General features: G+C 36.2%; 1 protein-coding gene across 1 annotated transcript in view; it reads left to right on the top strand.

Moving 5' to 3' along the window:
- The first annotated feature begins 12,554 nt into the window (after positions 1 to 12,554).
- The window catches only part of tcf7l2 (transcription factor 7 like 2), an 82,544-nt gene continuing 81,668 nt past the window's right edge, over positions 12,555 to 13,430 (top strand). The window contains exons 1-2 of the mRNA XM_016504745.1: positions 12,555 to 13,118; positions 13,259 to 13,325. Of these exons, the coding sequence (XP_016360231.1) occupies positions 12,930 to 13,118; positions 13,259 to 13,325 (256 nt within the window). The 5' untranslated portion in view covers positions 12,555 to 12,929. The remainder of the gene's footprint in view (positions 13,119 to 13,258; positions 13,326 to 13,430) is intronic.

The raw sequence follows: 13,430 nt of genomic DNA, 5'->3' as shown, positions 1-13,430 counted from the left end.
GTCACACGCTTGAGGTATTCGGCCAATCACAACGCACTGGATAGCTGGCCAATCAGAGCACACCTTGCTTTTCAGACCGATGAGCTTTGTAAAAATCGACGCATTTCAGAAAGGCGGGGCATAGAGGAGAAACAATAATGTACTGTATGTGGAAAATAATGTGTTTTTTGGACCTTAAACCACATAAACACATTTCATTACACCAAATATACCAAATAATGTTATTTTTAGCAACATCATATGACCCCTTCAATGTTTGATTTTAAAGACACTTCTGTTTACTTACGTACAATAAACAATTTTGGAACTTTCTTTGGTGACTACGGAGCCCCTGGTGATTAAAAAAGAGAGAGATGGAAGGAAAAAATGTATTTCAATGCTTTTGCGTTCACTCACTTTTACATTCTCTTGCAAAAGTGTTGTGTCCCCCTGAGAAACTTTGAATTCCCACAAAAGTATTGCATTTCCCAAGAAATGTTGCATTGTTTCGCAAAACTGTTGCACTCTCTCGCAAAATGTATTGTGTTTCCCAGTGAAAATTTGTAATCACACACAAAACATTTGCATTCTCTCGAAAAACTATTGCTTTTCTCCAAGAAACATTGCGCTCTCTCACAAAAGTATTGGTGTTCACACACAAAGTATTAGCATTTTCTTGCAAAAGTATTGTGTTCCTCCAAGAAACTTTGCGTTTTCTTGCAAAAACATTTGTGACCCTGGACCACAAAACCAGTCTTAAGTCGCTTGGGTATATTTTTAGCAATAGCCAAAAAAACGTTGTATGGGTCAAAATTATTGATTTTTCTTTTATGCCAAAAATCATTAGTATATTAAGTAAAGATCATGTTCCATGAAGATATTTTGTAAATTTCCTACCGTAAATATATCAAAACTTAATTTTTGATTAGTAATATGCATTGCTAAGGACTTCATTTGGACAACTTTAAAGGTGATTTTCTCAATATTTAGATTTTTTTACACCCTCAGATTCCAGATTTTAAAATAGTAATATCTCGGCCAAATATTGTCCTATCCTAACAAACCATAAATCATATGTATAAATCTTATTAAAAAATGGACCCTTATGACTGGTTTTGTAGTCCAGGGTCACATTTGTGTTCAACTGAGAGACTTTGCGTTCACTTGCAAAATAATTTAAATGAAATTTTTCGCTCCCATCTCATTTTTAGGGGCTCCATAGGTTGCCAATTGATGTACATCTTTGTACTTTGTACAAAACAGTTGAGGACTACGCTAGAGGTGTGTTTATTTTGGATATAAAATACAATAGATCTCTGCATGTGTTCCCTTATGGTCTTTTTTAGATGAACATAGCCGCTGTCCTCAGAGGGACGGCTCCTCATTTAGGAGTCCGAGCATGGAGATGGTCAGCCACTTCTATGGTCTGAGGTGTTTGGAGGAGCCTGCAGTTGTTTTTTCTAAAGCCGAGCTTTTTTAAAGATGTGGTTTTGAGTTGGGGCAGAGAGAAAGACTCTTTTATGTGCTTTTTTTGGGTTGCGTTAGTGTAAAGCACAGGCTGCTGGCTCTGCTTTGGCTTCACTGAGCCGGTAACCAGTACATGAGCCTCTTGTCCTCACCTCAGCCTTCTGAAAGCTGTCTGTCTCCTGCTCACACTCTAGAGGTGAAAAAGACACAGAGGGTTAGAACACAAGCACACGCTCTATTGCCTCTGCCAAAAGGGTCTTTCTGGGACAAATTATATATGAAAAATAATGTGTTAAATTATTAATCTTTTCACTAACAACACTATACAACAAATCCCATTCAGGCGAAATAATTTGTTGATAAATGTTCCTCGTTGGGAAGGAGCATTACACTTCAACACTTTGCTCATCCAGCAGTTTGTGCTGCAGATGTGAATGTAGATCATTTGTAAATCAATTGCTGTACAGGAATGACTTTGCTTTGTGTGACTTCTATGACTTGTTTCTCCTGTGGAACACATTTATTATCAAAATTCCCGAAAGACATTCTTTTCCATACAACAATGCATGATGATGACTGGCTCCTAAATTCTGTGTCAATATGAATATACTGTACAAACTTTTGGGGTCAAGGTCAAGATTTTTTTTTAATGAAATTAATACTCCAGCAAGGACACATGGAATATTATAAATGTCTTCACAGTCACTTTTAAACTGTTACAAAAATTTCTATTTCAAATAAATGCTTTTCTTTTGAACTTTCTATTCATTAAAGAATGCTAAGCAGCACAACCATTTTCAACATTGATAGAAATAATAATAAGAAATTATTAATATTAATAATAAGAAGAATTGAGAACCAAATCAACATATTAGAATGATTTCTGAAGGATCATCTGACACTGAGGACTGGAGTCAAGATGAAAATTCAGCTTTGCCACTACAGAAATAAATTCAATGTTTAAATATATTACACTTGAAAACTATGAACTAACCAGCTAAATAAAGTTATTTTAAATTGTACAAAATATTACTGTTTTATAGTATACACACATCAAATATTATGGCTAATAATAATAGTAATGGCTAACAATAACAGCAGTAAATATAAAATTTTGGAAACTATTGTTATATGTTGATATTTCCATTGGGCCAAACCGAAAACTGGTTTCTCTTTTTCAGTCAGTCAGTCCGTAAAAATAACTACCACTTCATTGTCAGTGTGTTTAAGAGCCTGAGACAGGCTGCTGTATTGAGTGAGTGCATCTCAATATCGGCTCATGTGCCAAACAGGATAATTTCCTTCCAGGGTCTTTTAAATAGGAAAAGGAGGGTGTAGAGGGAGAATGATGGGGAAAGGAAGCAGGCCATAGAAAGCCCGTCCACATTTTGTTTACTTCTGGAGCTCATTGCAAATATCAAGCAGGATCGACAGCTTCTCCTCTTTTCCTTAAAGGATGTAAACATTTGTAAATTCGGGCTCACATGTGTCGAGGTGGATCAGTTTCCCCCGTCCACGGGGGTTTATTGAGTGTGCTATTGTTGATCTGCGAGTAAATCCCTGCATGCCCCCTCAATGCCTGGAGCCAGCCCCCAGCCCCTGCTGCTCCCCGCTGCGCCCCTCTCTCTTCCTTCTCTCCCTCCATCTACCTGGCCAGAGCTCCTTCTGTCTTCATGTTTCCGCCCTTTTCTTTCTCCGCTTCTGCCACTATCAGTCCAGCCACTCGTTTGGGGTTATTTCCTATGTGATGAAGTCTATAGCTCTGTCCCAATACCTAGTGTTCTACCTATAGAGGCAGCAGAGGCGCATATCTGATGCGAAGGCTGTTTCAAATGGTAGGCATTAATTATGATGCCTCCTGAGATAGCTTGTCTAATCACATTCATCTTTAACTAATACAATCCCAGAATGCACTGCAACAAAGTATGTTTAAAAAAAATGGCCAATGATGTGAGCAAAATATTTATTATATATTTAATGTATATTTATACTGTTATTTCATGCACTGTATGTAAAACTATATATTTTTTTTTTTTGCATTTGTAAATAAAACTTTATTGGAGTATGTTTTACAAGAAAATACTATTTCTGTTGTTCTACTTCAAAATGTAATGTTTAATTCTATGTGTTGGTGTTTATTTGTAATTAATTGTGAAATTTACTAGCTATGTCTGAGTGAAGATTGTTTCTACACCAGATTTGATTCTGGTGTATCAAATACCAGATTTTTTATTTTTATTTAAAATACACAACATTTTTATTTATTTATTTATTTATTTTTAATACACAATTATTTTTGTTTATTCTTTTTACTTTTTTATTTAAAACTTTTTTTTTAAGTTTTTTTTTTTAAGTTTTTTTGTTTAATGCACAAAAAAAGTATTCATAAAAAAACATTACGTAAAAAGTAATTTTAATTTAAAACTATTAGAATTTTTAACAAAATTATGCGTGTATTTGTTTTATTCGTATTGTGTTATAAGTAAATGAAATAAGCATTCCATCAAAAATACAGTAAAAACAGTACAATTGTGAAATATTATTACAATTTAAAATAATTGTTCTCTAAATGTAATTTATTTCTGCGGTGGTAAAGCTACATTTTCAGCAGCCGTTACTCCAATGTTCAGTGTCACATGATCCTTCATAAATCATACTAAGATGCTGATTTGGTGCTCATACAACATTTCTCATTATTATCAATGTTGAAAACAATTGTGCTGCTTAATATTTGTCTTGAAACTGTGATAATATTTTATTTCAGGATTCTTTGATTAATAGTAAGTTCAAAAGCACTTAAAAAAATAGAAATGTTTTGCAACATTGAAAACTTGGCTGGCATAGCCTGTATTGAAATCGTTTGAGTATCTTGTGCTCTCAATATGAGCAGCGCTATTATATGACGCTCAACGTTTATTTCTATATAGAGCATTCCAAATTAGTAACTTTTGATGTTCCATTTCAGTTTGGATGCTGCTTATGGAGGCAGTAAGGCAGCGTACTAGGTTTTGGAACAGAGCTTATTTGTCTCCGTAACGTTCTTTCTTTGTCTCTCCATCTTGAAGTGATCATTTCATACCATTTGCGTGAATCTGTGAATCCCACACTGTTCTCATTGCTGCAGTATTTGGAGTTGTGATGACACAGTGCCCATGGGAACTGTGGGAAAGCTCATGTGGTGAGTATCATCACCATGATTGAGAGCTGTTACATTCGTAGCGTGCCTAACACAACTATACATCATTTCGCCTGGTTTGGACGGACTCCGTATTTTACTATCTTTTGTTATTTCACCAGGTGAACTGAGTTTATCTCATATAATCGAATTTCCTTTTAAGCCAGAGTTTTCCTTATATGTGCTTCACGAGGAGACGCTGTTCTGCGATAAGTATAATGTCATATCGCTATCTTTGCATTACATCTTGCGTCTTCTGATCTTAATGCAAAAACCCACTTGTGTTGTCATGGGCGAACGAGACCATTTTGGTCTGGCAGTGTTCCATTAGACTTTTCCCCTCCTCTCTCCTTTGTCTTTGTCTTCTCCCATCTCTATTTGTGAGTCAAATCCCCCTAGGCTTTGTTATGCTGGATACCGTGCCCTCTCCCCATATATTTCAAGTACAGGTTGGCAGAGACTCCAGTCACCCGAGGGAACTGCGGCGGCCAGTGTTGAGGTGCAGTGCAGTGAGGAATATCTCGGTATAGGTTTGACAGATAAAGAAATAGTTCACTAAAAAATTTACATTCTGTGATTATTTGAGCACCTTCATGTCTTTCTAAAGACACATGACTTTCTTTAGTATAATACAAAATGTATTTTTTTTTTTATATCCTGGCCAATTATTTCAATATAACAGTGAATGAGCACAGGGGCCATCAAGAAAAAAAAATCGTAAAAGTGTTCCAAACAACTTGTGCGCTACATTTCAAGTCTTTTGAAGTTACACAACAGATATGTGGGAAAACAGACTGAAATTACAGCTGTTATGTTGTTATTTGGGTAGTTTAATGCATCAATTGATCCAGTTCCTAAATCTGAACTGAATGATTCGTTTACAAATTGGACGGATTCAGTTTGGGTTCAAATCACTAAATCTATAACTGCTTTTTGGTGAGTAACTTTTAAATATCAGTGTGTTTCTCCACTAAATATATGACTTGGAATATAGCACATAAGCCTTCTTTTATGATTACTTTTATGGTGCTGTTTGCAAAGAATTCATGATACACTCTTAAAAAACAATAAAGGTTCTTGGCATCTGTGGCTCCAGGAACCTTAAACATCCATGGAACCTTGCACAAAAGTTTCTTTATAGTGGAAAAGGGTTCTTTAGATTATTAAAAGGTTTTTCACACTAAAAAAAATAAAATGGGTTCTTTTAAGAAGTGTTCAATTGAAGGTTCTTTGGGGAACCAAAAATACCTCTAAAAAAAAAACTACTTTTGAAACCTTTATTTTTAAGAGTGTAACTTATAACTATAGAATAGAAACTTTGTGCTCCTAGGAAGTCATATAGGTTGGTATTGACATGAGAGCAAATGAACAATGACATAATTATCACTATTTAGATGAACAAATCCATTGAGAAGCATAATTTTAGAAGTGCTTGTTGTGAAGTTACTATAGCAGTACGTGTTTTGGTACAGGAATGTGAAATTTGAGTCACATCGAACAAGCAAACCCCAAACCTGGTTTGTTTTCCATTAACACTCAGACTTGCCGGCTACTTTGGTCCGAGTTGTTTTGAGCTTGTTCTATTTTGAAACCCCGAAACTCTGCGGTATGGGAGCGCATGGGTTTTACATCTGTTTGTTAGTACGTTCAGCTGGACACATTGTCTCCAACAGACCTGCGCTGTGACCTGTGTGGGCTGCCTCGCCAACACCTTCCAACGTTACAAAAACACAATCAAGAGAAACAGTCTTTCTCTGTTCCATGTTCTCTGTCCCTCACTCCCTCACTGTTTCTCCTCCCTTCCCTTTCTTTCCCATCATTTCATCTTATTAAAGCACATGGATTGTCACTGTTATTTACCAAATATAGTCTGACAAAGAAGAAGTGGGAATTTTTACTGATTGAAGATCAAAGTGACAAAGTCTCCTCCTCAAATCCTGCCCTTTCTATTAGAGCCCCTTAAGAACAGAGGAAAACATCAATTTCTCACACATCAATGGCGGCTTCATAATCAATTGAAAAAGACACTTGTATGGGGATGCAAATCTTATCTTTGTCTTGTTAAAGCTTTTAGAAGATACATGCCAGGATGTAATGTTATTAAATAAAAGAGGTCGGTTTTTTAATCTAAAGATGCAGAGGCGTTAGTAATGGTCTAAATCAAAGCCTGGGGAGTCTCTTAATAACCAGTAGAGTTTCCCTATCCTTATTAATATTGATAAAAATATACTGTGATGTGATCTCCGTGCTTATGATGCATTTTGGAGATGGTTAATGAACAAAAATAGGATGTGGGATTTATTTCCCAGCGAGAGGATGGCATGGGCAACCCGGGTGGAAAATGAGTTTTCGCTCTGACCATTAATATTAACAAAAGCTCTTGCAACTAATGCATCCTAAAGTTTTATTCTGGAGTGGTTTGTATGTATAAATATGCCGCCTTCTGTTTGTTCAAATATATAAAAAGACAACAGCTTTGCCCTCTGACCTGCTTTTGTTCGGGTCATAAATTGCTTTCTGGAAGTGTAATGAGTCGATTTTATGTAAAACTTGAGCTCAAGGTTGTTGCATGCAGGAAAATAGTCATTACGATTGCAGGTTGACACGTCGTAATAAGTGAATCACACTCATGATGCTCCTGGCATTATGTGATTCTCTGAGACATTCAGTTTACATACAAGCACACAAAAGCATCAGATGAAAGAAATGTCATACAGAAATAACAAACCACTCAATTCAAAAAGGAAATAAAATGAACAGGGTCTTTACTGGTGTTCAAGTTCACAGACACTGACACAAATGCACTTAAGCAATATTATATTAAAAGATAAAACACAACCTACTACTTTAATGAAGTCTAGTATTCACCTGCACAATGCATCTGAAAAATCCTCCAGCTATAGTTTTTAAAAGAAAACAATAGAGATGTACTTTGATTGGTGGAGGGCTTGTTAGCCAGATCAATTTTCTTGCATTAATTTCTTAATTAAGCCATGGTATGCAGAGAATGCAGGTGGAATCTCATCTAGGATTCAGCAGAGAACCATGTTTGAGATTTGATGAACTACTGTTTCTATAGACTTTCTCATAGGCAAAAAAAACAAAAAACAAACTTGAATTAAGTCCATTTCTAATATGCTTGTTGTTTGTTCTAGTATGCAGAGTGATTAGATGGTGAGCAAATTGAGATTTTGACTTGAATCGAATGCTTTCAAATATTTCAATTGAGGAAAATGAATCTTCTTTAGAGTTTCAGAAGAAATCTACATTCATTTACTTTACATTAATATCTCTGTACTCTTGAATGCAACAATTGCCATATTTGTTTCTAATTTAAAGAGTTTCAGAAGAACAAATCTGAACTGAGACCTCCATCAAGTCTCCTGAGGTATGAAAGAGCAACCTGTGTGTCTATTACATTATGGATTGTTTAAATGCATTTAGAGCTGTATACATTTGATCCTGATGTTTAGAATGGAGCGGATGCATGTTCATGATGTAAAACACATCCTTCTGAGACTAATATCTATAGTCTATAGTTCAAACCCACATGCATTATGATCTATGAGCTGTCAGCCATTGCCCCTACTGTGTTGAAAATTTTTCCTGCTCTTTCAGCCTGGGAAACTGCCTGCTGTTTCCTGTATCTTGCTCAGGAAGAAGCTTTTCGGACACGTCCTTGAACCAAAATAATGAGAGGGCTGCTGCTAGAACAAATGTTCAGCAAATATGAGATTTGGGATCACCAGCAGAAAATATAGGTCTAAAACAGCATTTATAAGTGTTTTCTAATCTAAAACCCAAAAAAACAAAATTCTCACAATCTTAAGGCTATAGTCTATAAAGTTCTATATAAGTCTAGTTCTATCGAGTTCTATTGCTGACTTCATGTTTGGAACTGGAATGTTCATGTTTTGGAATTTCAACTGAATTCTATAGATTTCAAATATGCGTTCAAATATAGAGTTCATGGATATGTGAATTAAATAGTTTATCATGTGAACTGATACTTTATCACTTAAAACTAAAATAATCATATCCATAGCATTGGAATACTATATTAATAATAGGTATTAGTATTATTTACTATGACTTAAAGTATTATTTAATATAAGTTGTTAGTGTAAAACCCTTTTTGTGCCATTTGTTTATCAATACTATTAGGGTTTTCATACATTTATTGTTATTATTGGCATAAAGTTATTTGAAGCTGAATAAAGAACCCTTGCAGGTTCTTTATAGAACCCAAATAAGAACCTAAATAAGAGTGCCTTACCCACCTTTTAGTCCAGTGTCTGTGCTTTTCTAAATCCAAAACTATATCTACTCAACAAACCCAACTAATCTATTATAGAGAAGCACTCATAAATGGTAAATATTTGGATAACAGAGAGCACAGAAAGCTAAAGCACAAGCATTACAAAGATCCAAAGGACTTAATGTAATCATACAACATTAAGCTTTTTGTCTTCATGACAAGCTGTTGTTGACATTAGTATAATTTTTACAGACTATATGAAAACTGTGGGCAGGAATCGACGGTCTGCTGAAAGAGAGAGCATTTGATGCTGAGGCTGTGCTCAAGAGATAACTCTGGGGTCATGGGTTCATCCTCTGAGTAATGTAGGTTTGGTGTGATGTCAGAGAGTTTCCTCTGTGTGTGCCTTGGCTCCGATATTCGTTGTGACCGCAGAGTTTAAGAGATGTGATACGTACACGCTGATGCGCCTCTTCAGGTGGCTACATATTTGTATTGCTCCAAACCCAAACCTTGATAAATGGCTGTCGCGTCCATGTATGAAAAGTCTGCTGTTTGTTTTGGAAAACAGATTCGGTGCTCCTCCTTTCCCAAATACATTTCCCACTATGGAGAATTTGACAGACTCCAGCAGGGTTGAGAGACATGTTCAGACACAGTTAGTGCTGTGGATGGGACTACAATGTTTTAACTCTCAAAAACAGCTTTCTAGGTCTAAATGCTGATGTGGGGATCCAAGTTGGATTCACAGAACCAATTAAATGACACATCTCTGAGTCAAATCCTGTGATTCATACAATAACAGAAAGAAAGATGCACTGTAAGATTAGACTTTGTTTGTAACTTTAATAATCTATTAACATTTCCAGTCCATCAAAACTCATTTACTCACATGCAAATGAGTCTGTTCTGACTGCTCTCTGACTGAAATCTTTTCAAAATGTTGAGGGTAACACAATTCGTTTTTCAGTGTGCCCTTAAATATACATTATAAAATGAAACTTTGCATAATGATGTAAAGAAAATAATTTCCCTATTGTTGGTCTCTGCCTGCAAAACATGCAGATCCATTAGAATCGCATAATTGTGGTTAACCACGTCATTATTCACAGGATAAAATCCATTCATCTGAGCTCCTACAGGGGAAAAAAAAATGCTGAAATGGTACGCAGAGGCTCTCTCACAATGGGGAAATTTGCAACTGACTAAATGCGAAAAGGTTAAATGCCAAGTTCCACTTGTAAAAACTATAAAACTTTTTTGTTTTTTTCAACTAGCTTAGAGGGGATCTGGCATAAATCATGTTGTATTCACTATTTAAAATGCACATATTGTTACAACCGGGAAGACCATTAACAGAGCCCATAATATGCTAATTAAGAACAGAGCCATTTCATCCAGCACAGGAACACGCAGGCATTGTGGGTAATTAACCGTTTGCACAGACGCAAATATCTTATCAGGTAACGTTTTACACAGAACGCAGTATGGAGATATAAGGGTAAGTGTGCAGAAATCAAAGCTCGTCTCTTATTTTATTGTCAAATCTGAAATAAACAGTATTTTCCATTTTTGTTTATTTGCGCATGATAACATATTGGCACAGAAAGAATAGGTCAGTCTGAAGCGTGGTTTAACACATGGATTGGTCATAGGTTTAGATCCAGCAGGGAAATAAATAGAGCAAGGCTTGGCTTAGCAAGGCTGATAAAACGCACCCAATCTAAGTGAACTCTCAGTAACCTGCTGAGGCAATCCAGGGAGATGCTAGCTAGGAGCTCAGCTGCTTTGGTCTGGTATCTGCAGGCTCCAGACTTCTGAAGTCAAAAAGCAATGGGGCATCTTTCAGCTGCTGACAGCACATTTTAAATACTGAGTCGTTATTGTTCAATCATATTGACTCACTCTATAACAACTAAGGATGCATATCTATCCCATAGATCTTATACTTATAAATAACTTCAAAGAATGTGAAGATGTGCCATGCTGCATTTCTGCAACTGTTTTGGGAGATTATTATAATCGCAAATCATATAATTTTGTGCTATTTGTGTATATATGAAATATTATTTTTATTTTCTTTTGTCAGTTCTTATATCGCTGTCTTTGTAATATATATGGTTGCTTATATTATAATAACATTTTCTAATTATTGGGAGTACAAATTTTAACATTTAAACATTATATATTGTATAGGCATGCTGTATATTTATATGCATGATACCAATACTGTTTTTTCAGTGTATTATATTATAAAGGCAACACTGCAAGGTCCTTCAAATGACGTTGTTTCTGCATAATTCCACCAGTGAAATTCAGGTATAGGGAAAAGAATGAAGCTTTCTGATACCTGTGTGACCTTGCCTGTTAAAATGGATGCAAGGAAATGGCTAATTTAAATATCAAGTAAGCAAATAATGTTAAAAGGGGAAAATGCTATGAGTCAGCAGGCTGAGGATATTAGGCAGTACTAATCAAAACACAAAGGAATGGCTTTGGAGTATAATTCATAGCTCATACAATTTTGGGAAACTACCCATAGTTTTGTTTTAAATTCATAATCTTTTTTGATGTGTACATGTATGTATACATACACTTTATTTCAATCCAAAATGAACAAACCAAAAGCATACGCCCACAAACAAATGCAAAAAGTTTGTTCTTGCATTTTTGTAGAGATGTGCAAGAAAAGATATTCAACCCCTACCCCCCTTGTCTTTATTCACAGTGAATACAGGTTATCTGGCCTTAATTAGCCTGTCTGTCTCAGAACCAACAGATATATATATATATATATATATATATATGATAATACAATACCTTTATTAATTGTATCAGTGTGTATACATTTTAATGTAATATACCTAGAAATACATTGCATTGTGTGCGTGTGTATATATTCATATAATTTAATCCCTTATTTTACATAAAACAAACTTTTTGTGTTTTATCTATATATAGGAAAATATATGCATGTAAGTGTTTATATTTACATGTAAGTAAATGTAAGTTTCCTATAGGAAAATATGTATGCATGAAACTATCCTATATATTACCTTATATAGATAGAAATTTTAACGCACAAAAAAGAACTTTATTTTTTTTAATGTAAAATCAAAGTGACAAGCTGCAGTGAGAAGTTACGTTTTTTGACGACAAAGATGTTGATATAATGATTAAAAAAAAACATTTCAGCAGGCTATATAAGATTATATAGGCTACGTAGGATAATGCCAGCCACATTTTAAATCACCAATACAAGGACATAAACAATAAATGCCTTGCAAGTCAAGCCTTTTTAAGTAAAATCGTTTTGAAGTGATGCTTTCAAAAATAGGATTGATTTAGAGCAGTTCAGAGTGTATTGTCATTTGAGTCCGTGTTTGGAGCGAGTGGGGTTATTTCAGCCCACCGACACCTCCTAAAACAACTGCAGAAAATAAGGCAGCCGATATGATTCTAGCTGTGTGCCGTCTCGCCGCTCAGAAACATGCAGACTACCGCACAAGTGTCTTCCGCCTATTTTTCCATTCATTCCTGTACAAAAGCAAACAGGGTCGACTCGCTTTAACTGTCCTGCTCTTCACCAAAAGCTCTTTTCCTCTCCCTCTCTCTGTGTTTGTCGCTCAAGCCCTTTTCCCCCTCCAGTACTTTTTCCTGCCCCTCTCTATTTATGAAAACGTCACTTCAAGTCCCTCCCTGTTTGAATCTCATTAGTTTTTTTTCTTGTGTGTTTCTCCCTGTCAATAATCCCGAATCCAGACTCTCTCTATTTCCATCCCTCTCTATCTGTCAATCAGCGCCGCCTTTGAACTGAAAACCACTCCGACCAACTTCAACTCCCTCAATCCGAGCGCCTCAGCTCCGTCTCCGGCTTCTGTTTCTGCCAAGATTGCCCTCTTCTTTTTGAGTTTTGAACACTCACCCAGCCAAACGCCACTGCGAGTCCCTAAACTTAAAACTCGGGATTCGGGGATCACACCAAGATCAAGGGTTTAAAAACTTTTGGGTGTTTTTGGCCCCCCGCAAAATTAGCGCTCCTCGGGAAAAATGCCGCAGCTGAACGGCGGTGGAGGGGACGATCTGGGTGCGAACGATGAAATGATTTCCTTCAAAGACGAAGGCGAGCAGGAGGAAAAGATTTCGGAGAACTCCTCAGCAGAAAGGGATTTAGCAGATGTCAAATCTTCTCTCGTAAACGAGTCGGAAACGAATCAAAACAGCTCTTCGGATTCTGAGGTAAGTGACAAATAACCGCGAATCCGCGACTTGTCCACAACTTTACATGCACTTTTCTTGTTTAAACACGCTGCTAACTAGCTAACGATCTCCTCGCTGTGATTATTCAATGCATTCCCTGTGTTTCGTTGCATTTCAAGGCGGAAAGACGGCCTCCGCCTAGATCTGAAAGTTTCAGAGACAAAACAAGAGAAAGTTTAGAGGAGGGTGAGTGCTTGTTTTCTCTTAAATCATCTTTTTGCAGAGGACAACAACACGGTGCCTCGGTTCCGTTTGCTTCTGCACATACGAACAAAGTATTTTTTTTTTGGG

The sequence above is a fragment of the Sinocyclocheilus anshuiensis genome, unplaced genomic scaffold (assembly GCF_001515605.1).
Source record: "Sinocyclocheilus anshuiensis isolate Anshui unplaced genomic scaffold, SAMN03320099.WGS_v1.1 scaffold190, whole genome shotgun sequence".
Classification (NCBI taxonomy): domain Eukaryota; kingdom Metazoa; phylum Chordata; class Actinopteri; order Cypriniformes; family Cyprinidae; genus Sinocyclocheilus; species Sinocyclocheilus anshuiensis.
The sequence above is the reverse complement of the archived record's forward strand: the minus strand, read 5'-3'. Positions and strand labels throughout refer to the sequence as shown.